Source organism: Pezoporus wallicus, unplaced genomic scaffold (genome assembly GCF_028554395.1).
Source record: "Pezoporus wallicus isolate ANWC-B61680 ecotype Strahan unplaced genomic scaffold, APGP_CSIRO_Pwel_v1 contig_2908, whole genome shotgun sequence".
Taxonomy (NCBI): domain Eukaryota; kingdom Metazoa; phylum Chordata; class Aves; order Psittaciformes; family Psittacidae; genus Pezoporus; species Pezoporus wallicus.
In genome coordinates, this window is record NW_026642179.1 from 6,118,713 (window position 1) to 6,142,445 (window position 23,733).

Sequence of the window (23,733 nt, forward strand, 5' to 3'; positions counted from 1 at the left end):
AGACCATTATCAGTAAGCAAGAGACGAAGGCAGAAATATAAGTCCTGAATGCAAGAATTTGCTTAAATTTAGCTGCAATCTCTTTCTTATCAAACATGTTCAGAAAGTGAAAATCAAAAACAATCAACCCTGACAAAGCTAAGTTAGCCTCCTGAAATGGTTTCTCTTAATGCTGGAATAATTTCCAAACCCTCTGGAAATTATCATCAGCCCTCAGAGACCTCTACACACTTACTAGCCAGTTAATTGAATCCACTCAAAAGAAGATGGCTTAGCAGACCACTTGGCTGGCCCTGAGGGAGGTTTGGCCCCAACCTCTCTCTGTGACATACTAAGACTCAGCATAGTCTGTCAGTGACTAATCAAGAGTCACTCTTTCATATCTGAAGATCCAAAAATACTTTCAGGTAAAGAAAGTCCAGGGAAACAAAAAAGGCTTAAATAACCCAGCCGGTCAAACCCACACAAAACAGCTCTGCTACTGCTAGTGACATGTAGAGGCATTTTTAAATGCTCACTTTAACATGGAATTACTTAAGCAGTACCTCAAAAAAATACACAGAGGGAACACAAGAAAGAAAAACTGAGTCAGCAACATTTACCTTTTCTGATTTCCCCCCATAACCCCCGAGCATAGTCTCAGTTACCCAGGGGCTCATTAATGCTTTTATCTGTTACAAGCTTGCTGGAAGCATGGAGTGATGCCACTTTGGTATCAGCAGATTAATCATGCATGGATTGCCAAGCTCCCTCTACACTGCAGGGCAATGCCATCTCCTTCTAGGCTGCTTCAGTGGTCAGATTCAAATGAATATTGCCATTTACTTCCAAGACAACTCATACATGCAGAGTGATTAGCCACCCCTTGTACTGCTTTTTACTAGTGTTACTAAAAAATTAATGCATTGGATACAGTTTTATGAATCCTTATGCATCAGTAGCGCTTTAATATATCAGAATACAGTTGGCTCTTAACAATATTATTGGAAAGATCAGAATACCTTTCAGAAACAATAAAGCATGAGGATGAGTGGATTTGTTTTTAAATGTGGTAAGGGGAAAGATGAAGGAGGAACAAAAAAGTAAAAAACACCCTTCCCCAGCATATTCCGCTGCTGTATCTCCCATTTGGTGCATTTGGGCAGGGATGAGGGGGAGAAGGTGCTTTTTTATAGGCACATCTCTTGGATGCAACAGCACCAGCATAGCCAAGCTCCCATATCCTTCCATTTAGGTTGAAGAAGGACTTGGACCCAGTGAACAACCAGATGTAGCTTTGCTTCCACCACCTGCTATCACACTGTAGGAGCTGTAGCAGGATTTGCTCCCCTAACAAAATACTCTTGGAGACTGAGAAGGAAAGGCTAAGAAAGATGGCATTAACACAGTTGTATTGCTTCACAGGTATGGGCGAAAAGCACTAGGAATTACATGACAGGACACCAGGACCTCTCATCTGTAGCTCCTTTTGCTCACACAAGCCTGTTAGCTCTGATCTTCCCTCCTTCCCCCCAGCACCATGAGTTACCCTTCCTTCCCCAACCCACCAGATGGGCATGGGACAAAGCACGCTCTGCCTGGATCCCAGCTATGTGGCTGCCAATTAGCCTACCAGGATACGCACGTGGAGGGGCCTCTCTTGCTTTATAAAGTGCTGTGGCTTTCCCTTCAGCCTTTGTATTATTGGAAGGTTAATTAGGATCTCTGCTCTAGCTGCAGGGACTTAGCCAAAAAAAAACCCTTTATCTTTATAATTTCACCTCTGACAAAATTAAATTGATCTGTGTGCTCAGAAGTTGGTGGGTAAGGATACAGACCGGTTTGGAGTATTGGTTTTTTGACTTTTTTTTAAAGAAGGAAACAGGTCTAGTGTGATCATGTTATCAATCATAAGCTGAGTTTCAAGTGTGATAACACTATAGTATTAACAACACAGATGGTCTCCTGCTTAGCGTCAGCTTCCTACCAGTGTACCACAAGCAATGCTGGGACACAGCAGTCATTGGCATGAAGTGCTGATAAAAAACTAACCAATAACTGAAACCCAAGACAGATTTTGAATTGCGAATCTTTTTGGATCTTCACCACTATCAAATATGATGCATCTTGGACACTCCACTGTGATAGTTGCTCCAAGCAATTCATTCTCAGCTCTGGGACAGATCTAAATCTGTGCCTCTTCTCCCAGCTCCTGGACAAACGCCTCCTCCCGCGCCAGCACAGACCTGCAGGCAGGGAACATGAATACATGCAGGCCCCAAGACAAGATGTTTTCTCATTCTTATTCCTGCTGAAAGCACAAGAGCTGAACTAATCAGGGCCCTGAGCCCTGGGTCACAGCCAGGGCATCCACGCCAGGGACCTCAGCTCTTTCTCACCTGCTGACAGGGACAAAGCAGGACTGAGGGGTCTGAGCTCATTAAGGCAGAGTTTTCATGGGAAGTTCAGCCTGTATTAAGCTAGCGGCTTTTTTTGTTGTTGTTTTAACAGTGTGTTAGACTGAGCAATTTTCAACAGGGCTTGCTCTTTCCCCTCCCAACTCACCACCCTGGGGGCAGCATTAGGAAGAAAGGAAACAAAGACACAGGCATAGAAATGACAGTAAGTTATTAACCAGAACTGCTATTATGAAAGTTAACATCTCCCATCACCGTTTCCCTTCTGCTAAGTGCAGCAGCAGACCACAGCTGCCTCACCCTATGCAGATGTTCATACTTACACAGGAAAAAATGATTACTTAATAGCATTCCTTATACCAGGATTCTTTATCTCTTAGTCATTCCTTGATTTGAGATAGAAACACTAGACTACACATCCCTGCTTGAATTAAGAGTCAAACAACATCTGTTATCACACTCGCTAAAGCCAGAAAGACTCAACATATTTGCAAATGCCAAGACAAACCTATCTCTAGCAGCATCATCTTGGGAAAAGGCTAAACATGTAATTCATCTGTGCTGAATAGCTGCTATCCCGTTTTCCAGACATAAATACTCTCTCTTAATAGATACATAACCCTAGTCATTAGAGACAAAGGCTGACAACCTGAAAACGGGTGCATTAAAGGCCCCATAGTACCATTCTTGCTGGCCTTGATGTTCTTGAAGTGTTTACAAGGCAAAACCTACAGCAGAATATACCCTTTCAAAGCTCTGTGACAGAACATAAATCCACCATCAGTCATTTTACAAAGCACCTGGCAGTTTTTAAGCACAGTGAGTCACAACCAGCCATTTCGTCTTCGTATGATTACACAACATTTTAGAGGTTTAAGTGGTTTTCATGTTTTGTTTGGATTTTTGTTTGTTTGGTTTTGGTTTCTTTTAATAAAAGGTGAGAATTCTTCCCCAAATATGTGGTGCTGTATATTTTCAAATAGTTATACTGGAAGAATAAACAAAGTGAGAAAGCACAACATCTACATTACAAAAAGTCCCATTCTATAAACCATGCAACAGCCTTTCATGTCTCCCCATGCCAGCCAGCAACACACCTGAGAGAAAGTCTACGCTAACAGAGCTGACGCTTTGTTTTTAAGCACAGAATTGTTCGTAATTTTAAATTCATGTCAGAGTATTGCAGTGCATAAACCAAACAAGAATACCCAGTGGGAATACTGATAAAAAAATACTATTGTGCGAATAACTGACTAATCAGCCAATCTGCCCCTCCCTCAACAATGAAAGGCCAAATATTTACTCAATTGTATATTTCGTTCTTTGCTCAAATACTTTGTAGTTTGAATTTAAAAAATGAATCCCAATCCTCTTTCCTAAGCATCTCACGGGAGACCAGAGGGCCCAGCAGAAGGTATTTACACCATTTGACTGGATTCATCTGAGCAGCAACCTGGGAAAAAAAAGAGGAGGATAGGCTCCTAAACAGGGATTTGGACCTCCAGACGGTCTGCATGCCAGCAAGAACCTGGGCTCCAGAACCCACCAGACATCTAAAGTCAGTGTAAGCAATACCTATTTCAACCATGAGAGCAGTATCCTCACCCAGCAGGCTCCAGCTGCATCCCAAACGTCAGTCAGTCCAAAGCAAACTGCTTGACCCATTGAATCAATACTTCATTGAGACATTCCCAGTTCAGTGAGCACTTGGTTTCATTGTTCCATTACAAAGAGCTCAGTCTCTTGTCCTTCTGTGACAAGAGATTGGAAGCACTTCTTACACCTGGACGGCCCCGTGTAAGGAGCATCCATGGTGACACTTCCTTTTTCCTTGAAATTACAGTTATTGCTAACACAGGTAACACTGCATTACATCACATGCCAATCAGTTTGTACATGTATGGAAATGAGCATAAGTTTATATAGATGCTAAGGGGAAAATGCAAATTTATACAAATAATTTCAGTCACCCATGAAAAGCAGCAGCCCCTACACACCCATGACAGTTAAGTTTTACTTTTTTTCCCCCCTTCCTTCTAATCCTGTAATTGTTTACACAGAATGGTGTTTCAGATTAAGCCCCCTTACCCTTCCACATGTTAGTACTTAACATGACAAGAGAATACCAAGAAGGGGCTGGACCGAGGATTCTTCTAGCTTTCATGCTCGGCAACCTACAACTCACACCCCTTCAAAGCATGATTTGACTCCATTTGATATAAAGCTTGTCTGGGGTTTTGCTTATTTTTATTTTTTAATTGCTACTAGGTCCCAGAATTATTACTGCAATTTGATGAATAATGTGACTGTAAGGCAAAGCCAAGTTCATGCTCCAAGCGGAAGCAGGGGAGCTCACACTTCAAGACTGACATATTTTTAAATTGCCTCTGAACACAAGAACTGCTGACATTTTTGTATGAAGTTGTGAAGGTTGCTCTTTTGCAAGAGACCTTTTCTCTACAGATCCACCAAAACCAGACCTCTCCTCCCAATCCTATATTCTACTGTTATTTTTTATACTATCACTCAAAGCAGGTCACTGAGATCTAGAAAAGTTCTTCAACCAGCTCTACATGGAGTAATTATTAGCAAGGGAATACTCTTTCCCTTTCTCTCTTTCAGCATCTGTTTGGATGGTTTGATATTATTTTTCACAGATTGATTGGGTTGGTGGAGAAAGGAGGAAGAAGCAAAACCTCACACCTTGAAGGAGCATGGCTTCATGTTTTCAACCAGGCTCCTTCATCAAGCCTAGGACACCCTAATGAGAAAGATGAGAAAGCTCTCAGCTAAGATACAATGATCTGAGCTGAGTAAAACTATCTTTGACTCCAAGCAAGGAGCATGAATTGTTTATATTTTCATACTGGTAGTGTAATAGAAGCTTCTTCCATCCATGCCAGCATCTGACACCTCAGCAGTCTGTCACACATTAGTCATCTCCCCAGTATGTGCCTTTTATTGTGATGACCCATCATCCTTTCTTCCCTAATTACTTTTGAGATTATCAGTATGGCTAATGTGACCAAAATACCACAGTAAAGGCCTAGTGCTTTCACATGGAAATTCGCTATTCAAACAAATTTTGTCTTAAATTTTTCCCACCATATGTATTTTATTTACAATTTTCTGGTCAAGAGGTAGATACTGAAGTAATAATAATAATAATAATGTTATTTACACTCACAGACTTTATGTAGGTTCACATATTGACTGCTACATTCAGTTCCTCTCCCTGTGCACAAGAGATGGCTGAACAATCTACTTGTAATCTTCCTCTCGCATACATAAGCAGTCCTACATGACCTCAGATAGCACCAGTCAAACACCATAGCATCAACTGGACCAAAGTGGTTCCCCCCCCCTTCATTCACATTTCTCATTGACTCCAACCCTCATTGCAACAGATCAGCAACTGCAGCAGGGAGCAGCGTGCCAGCCACATATCCAGCATCAGCACACGCCAAGGCTTTGCAGGCTGTACACTTGCCAGCAAGTTTCAGGGACGAGCTGGCATTAAGGAGAACTTGATTAGTGCATGACTAGGAGGTGAAAGAAGGCAGCCAAGAGAGCCCTGAAACCCTTGTTCTGGCTGCTTGCATTCATCTCAGCCTCTCCTGAAGCAGCTTATTTTCGAGGTATTCCTATGGCAAGCTCCAGGCTAGCATAGGAATGATGTGGGCAGGGTGTCAGGGCGCTGGCACAGCTCCTGCAGCACTGGGAAATCTTTGGCAAGGACAGAAAGGCTTCAGGGGCAAACAGCTGAGCAAAGAAATCAGTACTACAGTCATAAACTGCCACAAGCAATTCTGACATATTCAGTTTCTGCTCTTCCGTTTTCAGAGGAGTGGGTATCTCCTTCCCCAAGATGCTACCATCCTCGAGCGCTGTTAGGACCACTGTAGAGGTGGACACCAACACAGGAGCCTCTCTCTGCTGGCAACAGGGACTTTCCCCTCCAGCGTAGGCTCAAATCACCCTATCTACTCACAGTCCCTACTAACACCCAGTCGCAATGATCCTGATCTGGCACTGCCATAGTCTTCAGGACATGGACATGTCTGCCTGTTACTGCTCTTTGCCTGAGGCAGGTAGCTGTAGTCCCAGGGACCAGGGCTCCCACCAGTCACCGCACCACTGCACCACTGCACCACCAGGATGGAAGCAGCGACTTCAGACTGATATGCAGGAACAAGATTAGGGTTGGATTTAGGTCATTCTTGTAAAGGACAGCAGCAGCTCAGCCTGCCAACACTTTCATTACAACTGCTACTTACACTATGTTAAGGAAAAAGGCTACCTACTGCAATATTAACAGGCCAGTTACCAGGATTTTCACTGAGAAAACAACCTTCATCTGGTCACACCTTCTTTGGTGCTACCACAACAGATGCTGACAGTGAAACTGCCTCCGAGAGTGAAAGAGGGTTTAGTCTAAGTGGAAATCAAAACAGCAACTTACCTGGCAAAAAAAGTACAAGAAATGCTCTTTGGTTTCGCATTACTGAGTCTGTGCTATTGATAGGAATGATGATGTTTTTCCAAACCAATCAATACCTTATTTTCAAAGGAATACAGTAAAAAAAAAAAAAAACTTAGATGAAGGCAAATGTATAACAGAATAGTCACACCAGGACTGGGGGAGCATTTATACTCGGTGTCTCTCTGGCATATATAGAGAATGAAAGCGCTATTACTAAAGCATAATAACGCATCACAGCCATTAGCAATTCCACAAATATTCTGTTATCCAAGTAGGCAATAGAGGTACTCCTTATTAAAGGTAACTGTAACTGGAGATCATACTTGTCAATAATATCGACAATTCTTTACAGAGAGCAGTTTCCTTTGGCTGCAGAAATCCTCCTACAGAAGCTAAGTCTTTAATGTATAATTCAGAAATCTGTAAAAAAAAAGAAAAATCTGTGTGCTATTACAATGGAATTCTATTTTTCCCCAGTAGCAAGAAAAACCCCAACCAACCAAAATCCCCCATGTTTAAGAATAAACCATTACAGCAGCTATCCATGTTACCACTTTTAAAGATGCTGAAAAGAGCAGACACAAAACATTGTTTCTATTATTTCCATTTCAGCATTGAGTTGAGGTTGCACTTAAGCAGGGATCACCTCCATGTTCTCTTTAACCAGAAACGCAACACGTAACGCAGACTAAGTGTTTTTACATGAAAAAAATATTAACCCAGATTAGATTTTTATCAAACAGGTTTCCTAAATGTATAGCCAGTGTTTTCTTGTTTATTGTGACAATTTACAACAGTTACTTCCATAAGCCAGCTACTCCATCCAGTCTTTCATCCACAAGACTTGCTTATTCTACCCATGAATTCAGAAGATTGAGTGGTGCATTTGAGTGCTGCTTCTCAAGGGGAGCAGGAGAAATGCTTGAGTTCCATCCCTCTCACAAGCCCTATAACAGTCAGAAATCCTCAACAATCTACTGCAACTGCTTCTGAGGGGCAAGTTAAGTCTTGTGAAGCTGTATAGTATAAGCCATATTCTCTACTTGTACCATTCTTATCTGCATCCAGGTTACTTAACCCGGGTAATGCCTAAAAAAATTCTTTATGCAATACTGGACTGTACTTAAAAAATGAAAAGCAAAACTGTAGTCACTTTTCATTTACAACAACTAAGTTATGAATAGGAACCGCAACTGCTTAGAAATTCCTTCGTCAAGGGACATTTCTCAGTCTATTTCCAGTTAACTAGGGAAAAACCCAATCACTTGTTTTCAGAAAAGCCACCTACACAAGAAGTTGTATCTCTGTAGTAATGCCACCAGGCACTGCAGGGTGACTCGGCACGAAGGAAGCGCAATGGAGAAGTGCACAGGCTGCGGGGAGACTCTGCAAGGCACGAGCACACAGGTGCCAAGAGCACATAAGGACAAAAAAAGTCTTTCAGCTTTCTAAAAATAAGAGCCTTCTAGATAAGAGGCACAGTTAGCCAGACTGCAGCATGCCCTGTTTGGCTTTCAACACTATGAATTGAAGTTATGTTTCACTGGGGGAAAATTAATACCCAATACCTGCATATTGGCGGGGAAACAGCATGAGGCAGGAATAGTGTTTATTTTCCCCAAGACACTCAGCATTTCCAATGAGCATGGCCAGTAATCACTCTCGGGTTTGCTCATCATAAAGGAATAGAAATAAAAGAAAAAATAAATTTGATCTTAAAAGTAGAGTAATGAAGCTCTCTACAGTTTTAAAGAATACATTGAACCAGGACAGTAAGATAGGGGAACTTGTTATTATATTATGCAATGGTTAAAACTAGACAATACAAAATATGTTACCAGACAAGATAATGGAATGTCGCGTCACTGTAAAGAGAGTCAAAAAATCGGCTATAAACCTTTTCATTTCACACAGCAAGAGAGCTGCCACAACTCAACCAACATGCAAGTTCTGAGATGCAGAAGGCACCATCCAACATGGTCCTTCAGGCCGCAGTTCACATGCCAGCTCTTCTCTCTCCTTCCAAACACGAATTCTCTCTCCTTCCAAACCACTCCAGCAACAGCATCCTCAATGGAGCACAGAACAGACCTTCCACTTGGGAACAGAACTCCCATCCCTAATTCTCCCTCTACTTTCCTCCAGAGCACTAAATTATTTCCCCAATAAAAGATACTTAATTTTCTTCTTAATTGAGTCATATATATTCTGGATTTTGCTAAATTGTAGTTTGTGGCACTCTGTAGCAAGAAACTATAAAATTTAACATGCTCTCAAACCAAAATGTAAAATCCACTACAGCCAGAAAAATCTCATGCCTTGCACATACACTGATAAAGTTCATATAGTATGAAAAAATATTTAATAGAAACAATTTAATGAACAATTAAGTCTTTTTTGTTTAAGGCAATGTTACATATCTACTATAACGAGTTCATTTAAGCTGATGCAATTCCAAGACTGATACAGTCTCAAAATGGCTTTACCTGGAAGAAGTAGGCATAAAGCTGAAAGTGAACTGAAACGTATTTTCCATCAGCCCTGAATATGAGAGAAAAGCTCCCTTCATCCTATGTTAGTGGAGTTCAACAGGGCATAAAACCCAATACTGAGATTTTCATGCTTTTCAAGATACTTCACATCAAAACCCTCATTTTTCTTTACTGACCTCTCTAACTATTAAGTGCTTACATGAGAGAGGAAAGGAAACTACGTCCCTAGAGAGACTTATTTCTTCCATCCTTAACTGACAGCTTTTTGATGGTTCCACAAGTATTTTTACAGTATTACAGTCCATACACTACTTTGCTGAATGGTTGCATGCCCTACCAAGTTGAACAGTTAGGTAAATAGCTTTTTACTTTTCAAAACTAATTAATTTTAAAACCCAAAATGAACCCATTTGAGAAGCAATTGTGGAGCAATTGTGGAGCAATTTCCTATTAAAAACTAATGGTGGAAAATCCTCATCTACCCAATTTATTTTAAGTGCTGAGCATCCACAGGAACAAGGAACTATATATAAAGCAAGTCACTCTTCCCTGAAGGCACGTCAAGACCTCATGCAACTTCAAAACCTTGGTTTTATTTCAGTTTGTAAATAAACCTAACATCTCTACAATAAGTATTAAAAACGCAGTTCTTCACCCTGCCTCCAAGAGCATCACTGAAACAGTTCCCTTCATGCCTGACGCTGTAGATGACTTTTTTTGCTGTGGGTTTGTTTGGTTTTGTTTTTACTGCAGAGGGTTTGCATGGAAAGAGGTTTTGTGTTTAAGCCATCAGGCATGGAAAGCCTTCACAACGGGTGGCTCCTGCACTGTTCCCAGCGTAGGGAGGGCTCAGGTCAGGGAGCTCCAGATGACATCACAGCTGACTCACTGGCAGCTCCTTAGCACGCCACGCACCCCAGCGAGGTGCCTGTGCCTCAGCTCATCACCAGGGAGTCCATCTGGAAGCTGAAAATCCCTCGAGGATATTGTAACTTGTGCTTCTCTGTTCACAGGAGAGGCCCTGCAGAAGAGTTCTTCTCATGCTCCTCTGCTCAGCCCTGGCACAGCTCCATTAGGTCAGACCCAGCTTAAGCAAGGCACTGTGTGTATGCCAGCTGCTAAGGGATTCACACACGTGGAGGTAAGCAGGTTCTTGATTACTTTTTTGCTAAATCGGGTATGATCTGTGCAATGGCTTAAGTCACAGCAACTCTGCATTCGACAAATTCTTTAAGCACAAGGAGAGCACGATGTAAAGCTGTCACAGCTACATAACTTAATACTGAAAGAACAGGATGATTTCTTTCTGCAAAACATTGTAAGAGCACTTTTAGAAAGAAATAGCCTTAATTTCCATGTTTCCTGTGATACAATAGACCTTCTGGTTCCTCAAGCATCTTCCTCCCCACCTATTCTGGTAATGAACTCAATTGTAGTAACTTGGGTTTTGAAACCTGTAACACAGATTTCTAGAAGGGATCTCACTACTGCCTGCCTACAGTGGCATTAATACTCCCCTCAGCTACATCTAAAACCAGAGTTAATTTTTCCATTGCTGCATTATATTTGTGGCTCACAGCACTCCCTGTTCCTCTCTAACATTTCCAACTGCTGTGCTCCCAGCTGATACCAGAAAACTCTTGTCATGAGTCCCTAAAAATATAACATTGCTCAGTGGCAATATTAAGTCCCATCATATTTCTGTTATTCCACTTCTTCCTCTATCATATCACAACCCTCCTAGGTACTGAGAGTGCCTCCCAAATTTGCACTATCAACAGTTATTGTGTGCTCAAGCCATACTGCTGGACCTTGCCTGTTTTAAACCAGTTAAAGACATTTCTGCTTTATAGAGGAGGAAAGAATAAAAAGAACCCCACTTTCTTCCAAAAGAACTACTTCTGGTAATTTCTCTTTGAAATTATTCACAGTTGTGTTCTATTTGATAAATAGGAGTATCCCAGATGTGCCAAAATGTCTTTCCTTTAATGTAAAACGAAGAGGGAGACTTCTTTTATCTTTGAAATCTTTTTAGTGTTGCTAGAGCAGTTCAGCTAAACCTACTGAATGACCACAAAAGATGAGTCCTGCATCCAAGCAGGAGCCCACCACATTCTGGCTGTCCTTGAGGAGCACTCCCCAAGAACACACCAGCACATCTTGCTTGGAAATAGCAAAAGCCAAGTTTGAAAGTCTGGGTACTCACGAGGGAAGGCACAGCCTGCCAGCCAGCACTACTTTAAAAATAGTTTATTTTCAGATAGAAGAGTTCAAGATGACTCAAAGTTTAAGTAGCTAAAATCCCACTAGGTCATATTATGCAAACCAAACACTGTATGCCATCAGCTGAGAGATGGCTCACGAGGCAGGAGTTTCCTACTAAAAGCAGCAAAACTGAAAACATACAATTGCAGTCACTAATACATGTGTAAAAGCAGAGACTAAAGCACGTTTGGCTAATGCTTCAACTTGGAGATCTGTGGGCTACCTCTAGTGTGTGCTCTTTTACAGGTGACAAACATATGAACTTCAGCCAGGGTACACTGATCAGTGATAACAGATCATCAAGTCTTTCTCTCACACAATCAGGAGGCAAGGTGTTTCCTGACGCAACAGCAGCAGAGACCCTGCCGTGATCTCACCCCCAGAGACGCTCACCGTGACAGCAACGCTGCTTTCAGCTTCGGCCACATTCACCCATTTGCCTGCAGTGCGAGTGCATAGGAATGGCAAACTGTAAGCATTTACGCGCTTTCAGACTCCTAACTCAAGGAGGAAACGTTCAGCTCCCATGCATTAAGCCTCGTTACTAAGCTTACAGGCAATCTAGTTCTCTATGTAAAATCACGACTTAAACAGTTCCTTTTATATAAACAAAAGTGACATTTAGGAAGAAATACTGCCTTATGCCAACATAACCAGCTCACATCCAGTCATGAACCCTCCAAAAATAAACATTTTGGCTAATGTGTTAGATCCCATAGTAATAATTTTGTTCTTAGATTCTGTAACATTTTCAGGGGTGGAGGAAGAAGGAAGGATGCAGGAAGACTATTTTCTGAAAGGACATAAGATGTGAATAAAGGAACATAATTAAAGACGTGATTCTCTTATTTTATTCAGTTCTTCCCAGATCGCACATCCTATTTTCCCCTTTTTTCCAGCGCAAATAGGGAAGACTATCCATCTGCTCCAACAGAAACCTCGGTCACTCGGCTCCTTTCAATCCCGTAACCCCGGGTACCCTTCTGCCCCCGTCGTAAGCCACCGCTGGGAGCTCCCTTTCCCCTTCCACCGTTAGGGACCAGGGCCAACGGCGGGTCGCGGGCCCCTGCCTGCGGGGAGGGCGCATCCCGGCGGCCGCCCGACCGGCAAACGCTGCCCTTCGGGTGATGCTCCCCCGGCCACTCGGCGGGCGTTTCATCCTTCAAAGTTGCTTGCCCCCCGCGGCTCCTGCCGGCTTGGAGACCCCCTTCCTCCCTCCTCCTCCCCTCGCCCCTCCGCGGGGGGCGCAGATATTTTGAGGCAACGGATCCCAAAAGCCAGCCGGGCCGCGGCCAGCCGCAGCGGTGCGGATGCGGGCGCGGGCGAGGGCGAGGCCTCCGCACCGCGCCGGGCCCCGCCGCTGCTGCTCACCTGCCAGCTCGTCGGGCTCCAGCCCGCTCTCCGCGTCGATGCCGCACAGCACGAAGTAGTGAGCGAAGCGGCAAGGAGCCGCGCCGGGCCCCGGGGCGCCGCTCCCGCTCATCCCGCCGGCGGCTCCCTGCGGCAGCGCGGCTCTGCGCGGCGGGGACGCGCCCGGGTGGCCGGTCACGGCGCGCCGCCCCCCATCCCCGGCGGGAGCGCGCAGGCCGCAGCTGGCGGGCACCGAGCAGCAGCTCCGACGGCGACGGGCGGACAGCGAGCGGCCCCGCTGTCAGCTGAACGGGGCGGGGGGAACGGGCGGGGCCGCGCTGCCGGCCCGCCCCCCGCGGGGTATTTAAACCCCGGGCGGTCGCGGTGTCTCCTCCTGCTCCCGCTCAGGGGCCTTAGCGGAACGTTCGCGGCCCTTATCTGCGCTTTGGGTGTGAGGGATGCGGGAGAGCTCCGGGAGGCTTTGCGGCACGTCGTGGTTTTGTTCTTTTGGCACAGTTCTCGGGTTATGTGATTCAAGCTTACTGCCTCCTTCCTCAGCCTCCCGCAGGTGGGAGTAGGGGAGGTTGGCTTTTGTCTGAATATGAAAGGAAATCATAGAATCAGCTATGTTGGAAAAGACCAAGATCATCAAGTCCAGCCCTTACCCTAGGACTGCCAAAGCCGCCACTAAACCATGTCACTGAGGGCCTCATATACACGGCTTTTTAACACTTCCAGGGATGGCGATTCCACCACTGCCCTGCACAGCCTGTTCCAATGCCTGAATACTCAGCGAAGGAATTGTTCCTAATATCCAATTTAAACCTCCCCTGGCACAGTTTGAGGCCGTTTCCTCTTGTCCTATCGTCTGTTACTTGAGAGAAGAGATCAGCCACCTCCTCTCTCCTTCCTCCTTTCAGGTAGTTGTAGAGAGTGATAAGGTCCTTCTCCAGCTTAAAGACTCACTATTCTCTCAGGCGTTCCTCATAAGACTTGTGCTCCGGGCCACTCCCAGGGGCCAGCTCCTATGCTGATCACTTTCTGTGGGAATCCTGCCAGGGGAAATGGCGTTTATCTTCCTGAGTCAAGCGCTGAAACAGCCACCACCACCCCCCTGGCACCCCACCTCGGCAAGGATCTGCTGACAGAGAAGGAGGGGGGCTGGCTTTTGTGGAGTCTCCATCCCTGCACCATGATCGATGGCAATCGCATCCCCCTAATTGCTAGGAGGGAGAACTATTTCTTTTCTATATGCACTCTGTTTCAAAGCAAAAATCTGAAACGCTGCTTCATTCACAGTTTATTGAAGATTTATTACCTGCTCTGCCTCATCCAGGAAGAAATCAATGTTATTTTACTCTCGTTGCTAAAACTCCTCCCATTATTACTCCCTGATGGCAAAGCACAGGCAGATCCATTCAGGAGTGGCACCTACTTTCAAAGGGACAAAAATGATTCTTTTGGAGTTCTAAAATGTTCTTCCCCAAACTGATAAGATCCCTGCTTACGACAATGACCCTTCATAGGTGTACTTTAGGATTCTGTGGGTAGCATTCAATATGCACTTTCATCCTTCTATTTTTATCTGTTTACTAGTCTTGGTTCATGCAGTCTGTAATAATTTCAGTCTCATCCTTTGCTTACTGTGGACTCTTATAGCCTCTTTCTCTTTCCTCTCAGCAATGTGAGCCACACTTTCCCTTTCTATGATTTATGCTTGTCCTTATTTAACGAGCACCTTTGATAAAGAAATGTCTGCAAGGAACCTTGCAGCATTTCATCCAGTACAGGTTGTTTTACAGGGGTATGTGGAATAACTGTTCCTACCCACCTGAAGGCAACCTGGATCAGCATACATCTCTCTTCTGTCTTTTGAATTAACAAGTTTTATGCCTTTTTACTTCTCAGCTTCCCACAGTGCTCTACTGAAAGCAGGCAAGAACTAACCCCAATATCCAAGGAAAAAGAAGATGAGTACTCTATCACTTTCAATGATTCTGGTGGTTGCAGCACTTGGCATAACAAGCTGAACCTTGTTGGATCCACGTAGTAATTTGCTAGGACACCAGCTGTTTTCTTGACTGCACTGAGGGCTAGGTTATTTTATGTAGCTTGGTTTGCTTATTAACTTGTATGTAATTGCTTATTCAGCTCTAGGTCAGATGACAAGAGTTTTGACAAGTCAGTCTCATTCAAATCTAATTGCTCTTACTGTGGAGAAGTACTATCTTCATCTCTTATTGTACACTTCTCTTTTGGAAGCCTGATGGCATGGTTGTCTCCAGCCAGTCCAAGACTGGTTTCATCAGCCTCTCTGAAGGATGTATGAGTTAGGACTGCTTCTAACATCAACCCAAAATTTAACACAATGGTCCTGACCTCTTTACCTTGGGTAGCAAGTGGTTCTAGATTGTTTTGGTTTAGCTGCCTTCTGCATAGGACAGTATTTTTTGCTTGGATAAAATTGCAGTGCCAGTAGACCTGGCTGTGCCAAGTGCATCTGGACTCTGATAAGTCATGTTATGTCTCTGGGGCTGGATTTTTCTCATCTAAACTCTTCCATCTAAGTTGTTCCAGTCTTTCCCTCCAAGCTGGTCTAGCTTTAGTCACTGCATGCTGCCTTTGGGCAGCTCTTCACTTTCATGTTCTTTAGCTCCATCCTAGCTCTCATCCCAGGGAATCAGTAACTTTTAGGAGATTTTAACAGTGAAAACAGGCTTAAAAGTTAGCTTACTGGACAACAATATTGATTATAATAAACAATTTCAGAGCTCAGCTGCAAGACCTTCTCCTTCCTGCCCAGGAGCAATACTTTCCTCCACCCCAGGAACTGGACAGGATACCCATTTACATCTGTTTTTTCCACTGGTCTTCTTTCGCTACATTCATGTCAGCACAAAATGGATAGGAATACAACCAAATCTGTTGCATCATAGGCCTTTGCCTTTGGCTGGAGGAAATGTGCACAGCAGAGCAGAGCTGTCTGAGTTACATTGGCTTGCAGCACCGAGGAGAGCTTTGTGCCCACCCCATGCTCTGTTGGGCCTGAAGTCTTCCAACATTAGGCATGTGAACAAAGTGCAATTACACCTTCTCTACCACTTTCCACCACCTAACACTATCTTATGATGTGCAGCACAGGAAAGCACTGCAGTAGTCCCTCAATGTCCATAATTGCCTCTTCTCCATACTGAGATTTTTTGCACTACTTTTCTTCCAGAATCTCAGTATTTTGGTTGTCTTTTCACTGTCCAAAAGCATTCTGCACTGGTCACTAGTGCCTCTATAGAAGGACTGGCCAGCTTTAGGGACAGACCAAACACTTCTGCTCTGCTTGCAATGTTGATTGCTTAAATTTCACAGCATTCACAGGCAGGTCCACAAAGGGGCTGTGGAGCTTCTTGCAAGAGAGAGAGGCTAACAAAGACAAGGACCCAACGCATCAAGAACTGCTGTACATGCTCCCTAATCAGCCAAATGCCATGGAAAAGCATTTTACAGCCTGGGAAGAGGCAGTGACTGATAGGATTGTGCTGTGAGGCACATCTGGCATGATCAGAGGTAACTGGTGGGACTATGAGTATTTTTTCCTTTCACAAACAAAGGGTGTTAAAACTCCACAAGGAGCATGGATGGGCTGGATGTCCCCTATTCAAAGCATATTAACAATAATCCTGGGGAAATAAGCCTTGTCCCTGGCACAGCAGTCCACAAAGCACCATCAGAGCACTAGTAGCTTCTTATCCCTGTTCCTTGGAGGAACATGTACACAATCCTTGGAGGATTGAGAATTTCAGACTGGGACAAGCACAGAAACTTGCTGGCATAAAGAAGAACTGCCTGGGATGTTTCACTTTCATGTGCTTTCCTGTGGCAGCAGCTTTGTCCCATTACCAGCAGGATTACCAGTGGTGCAACAGCAAGGGAAGGTTTTTGGCTCGGCAGATTTGTTCTTCTTCCTCAGGTACTTATGTCTTCAGTTGTGGTGAATATTTCTCTCAATATCAAGTTGGTTCAGCTTTCCCTCTCCTTAACCTCTCAGGGAGCCTTTGTTTCTCAGAACCTGTTAGTTTAAACTGGGTCGCGTGCTAACAAGTGTGTCATCCCCCTGCCCTTAGGATCTGACATAAAAGATCAGTCTACAGGCTTGTCAAGCTTTTTGTCCTACTTCTGTAAGAAGCCAATGCCCAAAGCTTCTGAGAAGTGGAAAAAAACTGCTATTTAAAGGTTGCATCCCCTCTCCTTGCTGTGATGGTGTTGCATCAATTTTTATTTTCTTCTTTATTTCCTCCTTCAATGACTTGGAAATCACGCTCCTGGTGATGGATTGCCCAACTCCTTCACACATCTCTACAGCTCCCTGCGGAAGATCTTTCACCAGCTGCCAAGCCACATTGATTTCCTGTTGAAAGCTTCTCCTGTTTTGCTGCAGTGCCTATGGGGTCATGAGATCTTGCCGGGTGGAAAAGAGAGAAAACAACTAAGATCCAACATGAATGTTTGTAATACTCAGAACAGTTTTCTACTTCTGGCTGACTTTCAGTTAAGTGGTTCACAGCGCTGTGAGCTACTTGACAAGAAGTATGAAGTATGAATATGAACAGTATGAGTAGTCAGCTAAAACAAATGGGAGAAGGATGGACTTTAAGACCAAAATTGAAGCCATTCGGGCACAAAGTGGAGAAGAGCATATAGCAGAATGGGAAGAAAAAAAACAACAGTGGAAAATGTTACAGCAAGGTTCATACAGAAAGCGATCTTTATTCTCTGAGCTTATGCAAGAAGACTACTTAAAGCACTGATAAAAATACTGGCTGCCGTAGGGTTTAAAACCCAATAAACCAAATCACTAGCCAGAAGGCATAAAGCAAAGATTGTTTCTTCCAGTGCAATTCATCATTGCTTAGAAAGCAGGTACTATAGGCATATATTCTAATATTAAATCGAATTGTAATACCATTATAGCTAGTAGCTCATCTTCTATACTGGCTTCGTATCTATAAAGATTAAGCTTGAATAAAAGCACACAAATTTCCTCTGTCAGATTGGGAAATTATTATTCATACAGCAGAATTAGATAACAGTGTAAAAGATGACAACTTTTCCTGCATCTCTGCTATAGGATCTCTAAAACTTCAGTGATTTAAGATTTAAATGCTTAAAATCTCTAATTCCCTAATGTAGCTCATTGCATTTTATTCCTTTTATGTACATCCATCCTATGTGTGCTCTCGCATTGCAAATACATATAGACACATTCCACTTGCATCTGCTTTCAGAGAGGATTTTTGAGGGAGATGTTTCAAGAGGCAACTGAAATGATTCAATAGTTAACCACACCTTCTTCTCCCCACCCTCCCAGGACTGGGCCTATGTTCTTGCTGCTTCCTTCACAAAAAATCCTTGGTAACAAGAAAACAGATCCTTCACCATGGCCAAGCATGGAACTATATTGCCTGTCTTCATTTGCACGGTTGTGGTCCTGCCAGCCAGGCTTTGCAGCACACAGCTCAGCACTCTGCTGAGGAGATACCTCCTCCTCAGGCCTGGCCTCACCTCCTTGCTTCAAACCTCCTCCAGCCTGAATCAGCCTTCTGAGGGGTTCAGCTCTTGTAGGTCAATGACACCCCAGGCAGAGAGGGAACACAGACTTTGAACCCTTCCTCAGAAACAGCTCCCGGGCAAGTTCCATAGTTGCCGTGCCCAGTTTCTAGAGGTTTGTGCCCTTTGCTACCCTGCCCTTTCCTCTCCAAGTGCTCAGCGACACCGAATGGCAAAAGTCTGTGGTGGAGATTGCCATTTCACTCTATTTCTGCCTGTGCTTTTATACAGAGCTTGCAAGATGTGCGTTTTCCTGCTGAGCAACTAACTGGGTAGAGGTTTTCCTTCCCCCACCCCATGAAGTCAGGAGAAGGATTGTATGCAGCCATTACCTTTTGTATGATTCAGTGCCAAGACCCTGAGGTCAAAGACTGTATTTTGCTCAGAGTGAGGTACACTTTCTGCTCTTTGGACATAGGAGGTACACAGACTGTTCCAGCCACTATGGAGATAAAACCTAATCAGCAAAGTATGATGCTGGAATAAATCACTAGCATGTCATGCACTAATGGAGGTGTTGCACTGGGACCAGCAAGCAAAGCACCCACACAGAGATTTCCATCCATCTCCAACAGCATCACTCACTCACTGCATGACCTTGGCCAAATCACTTGTGGCCTGGTTTACAGAAGCACCAGCCTCCTAGAAATCAGGTCAGTGCACTCCTTGTGCCCTCAGAAAAGAAAGGAAATACTGCTTCTCCTCTCTGCCCAAACATCTGCCAGGCACAAAGCTCTATTATTCTCAAAGCTGGCCCTGATGGCGTCACACTGAGAGGCAGATGCACCTCTACACAGGCAGCAGCCCTGACGCTGAGTCCTTCCAGCCCACACATCCCAATGCTATTATCCACTGACAGATGCCTTTCACACCAGTCCTGGGATAAGGTAGGAATTCAGTGCGGACAACAAGCCTCTGTTCTTCATTTTGAAATAATATTTGCTCTCTGCTGAGAAAGTTTGTTTCCCTGCCTCTAAACTCCAATTCCTCTGTTTACAGTGCTCCAGGACACCAGTACCTTGCAATCTGTCTGCTTGTGAAAGACCCAGGAAGGTAAAAGACTTGCAACATAATATACCTGCCCATGTAAAGCATGAGTAAAGAACTGTGGCCTTTTGTTTGTTTCTTTCTTTTTAAAAAAAACATAGGTACATATTGTAGCAAGGAGAAAGGCAGGAGGAGATCCTGGCGGGAAGCTTAGACCACATACCCACAGCAATATTGTCTGTGGTGTCAGGGCGTCAGGCACAGGTGTGTCTGTGGTCTGTGCTCCCCACTAGCTGATCTCTGGTGCTGGGAAAGCTTCCAGAGAAGATGCACTCAAGCTGTCACATCTACATGAGTAATGGCAATGTGTTCAAAGCCTAGTCACAAATACTGTTTTCCTATATTTCAGTTTCCAAAGCTCAGGCAGTCCCATGTCTGCTGATACCAGTGGGAGCATGAACCAACCCCACATTTTCACATGCTCTGGTCAAAGTCTGTCCATGAACAGCAGGTAAACTCTTTGTCAAAATGCCTTTGGCCTCTGTACAAATGTAATTAGAGTCTGATTTCAGCTTCCCTGATTTCAATTTCCAAACTTCCCTTTGAAGCCTTATTCAGTAAGAAGTGCCAGACACCCCACATCTCCATTACAATGCATCCTAACACTCTTGAAAGCCCAAGGGCATGCTAAAGAAAACCAAATCCACTAAATCCATAGCCAATATACAACATAAGATCAAGGACAGATGAAAAGTATTTCCTGCAATGAATATGCATTGTGAATTTTGTCATTTAGCAAGGACTGCTGCTTTGCTGTGCGCACTGTCATAATACGTGTTCACATCATTGCAATGTTGTTATAGTTTGAATCTAAAAGTAGTTCTTGCTAATCAAAGCACTTAAAAAGGGTCCTTTTTAATTTCTCTCATAGAGATTTTAGCAGAAGTCTAAACATATACACCCACAGATTCAGCTCTATCTCTCTACCACTTATTTTTCATGCCTGATAACAACACATCACCTTGAAGTACTTGCTGCTTTAGGAGACTTCCTACTGGTGACAGCTAGATTGTAGTTTTTCTGCATTTGTTTACTGGGCTCACGCTTTTCTTGAAATCAGCTCTAACACTGAACAGAAGAAGAGGACAGAGATCAAAGCAGTTTGCTTCTCCTTGAGGATCATGTTTCTTACTGACTTCCTCGCAGACCAATAGCCACAACTTCTTTAAGCCTGGATCCATGCTGAGCAATTCCCAAAGTTCCCATCAAGCATATCCTTTGGGGGTGGGAGCATTTGGTACTGTCTGATGTGGTGATGGTCTAGCTCAATACCTCCCTCCAGGCTGAAATGCAGCCATTACTGGGAAATCTCAGTAATAAAGTGTTTGCCAGGCTAAATCAGAGTCATTGGCTTCCTGGTGCTCAGCACTACTAGACAGGAGTGAAAGCAAGACAGCAGCAGTGGTCTTCGGTGCCAGGCACCGTTAGTGTGTCCAGCTGCTCAGACTCTGATGTCAGCCCATGGGCAGGGGCCAGGATCAGGCCTAGCAAGGAGAACCAAGCTGGGAACACAGCCCTTGGGTGGCCATGGGGAGAGGTGTGGCTTGGTAGGGCCCATGGATGGCCAGGGCAGGCGTGTGGGGAGACAGACACCAGCCTTGATATGGCATAGCTGTGGCAGGGACTGACAGTCCCAGGGGTGCTGTAATAGGGTTCTGGACTGTAGGGGGGGGGGAGCCCCATTGGGTGGGCAGGGCCCTCAAGACCCTGACACCCAGCACATACAGCTGTTACATGCTGGTTTCAGTCATGGAAGTGCATACTTTCTTGTATGGAAGATGACAGAGCCGGTCTGCTCTGTTATTCTTGGGCCACTTATTCAGACTGAGGATAAGTCTGCCCGCGAATGCTCCTGCCCTGGCTCCACCACAATTAGCAGTGCTGAAGCTGAAGAGTTATGCTGTAGCATCACAACAACGCTGCTGCTCCCACTCCAGCTAGTATAAGCCGCTTGCGTGAAGCTTGACACCTGAGCTGATAAAACCAGAGATGAGAGACCACACAGCACAAGGTAGGGGGTTCATCAGACTGCCTTCATTATCAGGAGCTCCTGGACTGTGACAAGGAAGCACCCAAGCAGCCCCACGTACAACCTGCCGAGCCCTGCAGGTTACAGGTCCATCTGGAAGCAAGCCTACTCCCAGAGCACCGCTTGGGTGTTGCTGTGCCATGTCCTCTGCTGCAGTGAAGGAAATTGCAGTGCATTGCCAATGCTCCCAGCTTGGAAAAGCTTGAAATGCACAAAGATATTATACATGGGCTAATGTCAGTTTAATTTGTTCTGTATGCAGACCCCATGGAATCATCTAGGTTGGAAAAGACCTTTAAGATCATCAAGTCCAACCATTGGTCATGTATAGTCAAACCTGCTGATACAAAAGTGACAGAGTTGCCTGTAAGAAGAGGTGTGCCAAAGACCCCTTTGGAGGACGTGCTGCAGAAGTATGGATGGGAAAGGCAGTGGAACTAACACTTTGAAAGCTGGTAAGAGGTTCAAAGACAGAATCTTTTTGCAGACTTTTGTGGCCTTCCCACACCTCCATGTGCATAAATAGTAACCATTCTTTCCCTGGTCACATTGAACTTGAGCTCCAACCTTTTCATCATGTGAGGGAGCTGGCTCGTGTTGCAGAGGAGCTGTTTACATTCATCTGGGCACCCTTGCAGTGGTATCACTTGTTTTCCATGTACTTCGGATACTAGTGCAAAATAGTGAAGAGCAGACATCCTGATATAGCATTACTCTTACAACTAAGTTGCTTGAGGACCCTGAAACCCTCCAAAGATGCAATAGCAAACATCAGTCAAAAGGGAAGGCATACTGTATCTGGTCCTTGCAAACAGCTTCCTCTAGGAGCAGAAGTGGGCACCACCTGTCCGTATTGTCTGTCTCAGATCCCCGTAGTTTCCTGTGTTCCCAAGACCCTTGGAAGAATCCAAATATTTGGCAGACTACAACGTGGAATATGAAAGGAAGAGTCCAGCTGGTGCCAGGCCCTGAGCACCAGTGGGAAACTAAGAAATCAGAATTACAAAACCAACCAGCTGCTGTGAACAGGTGCAGCTCCTTGAAAACTTGATTTGCTTACTTTATCCCTGACACAAGTTGCCATGATCATTAAAATCAGGTAACCAAACATATTACAGCTGCAGGCTTTGTTCCTGGACCCAGCTTCAGGAATTGCTCTACCTGGAGAAAGAGAGAAGGAATTAGTCATAGGTTTAAACATAACAGTGAATCCAGCCTACCTGGCCATGAAGAGAGCTAAGCTTGGGAAACATCATTTCTATTAGGGTACCAATTGGTGGCCATGTTCTCATGCTTCAAACTAAATTGTTGTCTTAGCTCTGTTGTTTGACATCATTTCTGCCTGTCTGGGAAAAGCTAAGGTCTAATAAATATGCTGAAGTCATAAGGCTTGCATAACACCCTTGATATGTCACATGTGGAGGGAATGCGGGCCAAGCCATGCAGGGAAAGCAGACAGGATGTATTTTCCTGTCATAGGAAGTTAGGAGGGATGAGGACATGGAGAATGTCTTTGCTTCATTCAAGAAAACTTAGGCAGCTACAGATTGTCTGGAGAGGCTCCATAGTGCCTAAGCAGCCCCTCTCCCTGGCTGCCCATTTTCACTCAGCTTTCATCATCTTCCTCTCTCAGCGCTTCGCGGGAAAGCACAGAAGAAAACCCAAACCCAAACAACAAAAATCCCCAAATAAAGGCTATGACATCAGGCACAGCCATTGCTCAACTCTATTTACAGGCCTTCCTTCTTCCCTCTAAAGCTGTGTCCCACCTTGGTCTAGCTCCAGAACTAATCCAGACCTTGGGAATACCCAAACATTTCCTGCAAACTGCAGTGATCCCAGGCCCCTACCCACCCAAGACAGGACACTGATATCCAGAAAGCTACTACAGATAACAACAGCAGCATCATAACAGCACAGTACAACAGGGATAGTTCAGTTTATGGAATATCGAAGAGAACAACAAACAAAGCCCACTGCAAATTCACCACCACCACCACCTCTTTTGTAGTGTACTAATAACACAGTTGTATCACCAGAAGTGGCTGTGCCAATGTTATGACTTCCTCT

The 23,733-nt window shown here is 44.4% G+C and overlaps 1 protein-coding gene and 1 long non-coding RNA gene across 8 annotated transcripts in view; one reads left to right on the top strand and one right to left on the bottom strand.

The window, feature by feature from the left end:
- The window catches only part of DENND5B (DENN domain containing 5B), a 113,657-nt gene extending 100,484 nt beyond the window's left edge, over positions 1–13,173 (bottom strand). For 3 of the 7 annotated variants that reach the window (XM_057428089.1, XM_057428087.1, XM_057428088.1), the window contains exon 1: positions 13,008–13,172. In XM_057428089.1, coding sequence (XP_057284072.1) covers positions 13,008–13,119 — 112 coding nt within the window. In that variant the 5' untranslated portion in view covers positions 13,120–13,172. Of the gene's footprint in view, positions 1–13,007 lie in introns of all 7 variants that reach the window. The other 4 variants (XM_057428086.1, XM_057428085.1, XM_057428092.1 and 1 more) reach the window with 2 other exon arrangements.
- A 5,437-nt stretch (positions 13,174–18,610) lies between these two features.
- LOC130609281 (uncharacterized) lies at positions 18,611–20,217 on the top strand. The gene is made up of 3 exons (XR_008974750.1): positions 18,611–19,474; positions 19,587–19,640; positions 19,984–20,217. It is a non-coding gene; the product is annotated as an uncharacterized LOC130609281 (long non-coding RNA).
- The last annotated feature ends 3,516 nt before the right edge of the window (positions 20,218–23,733 follow it).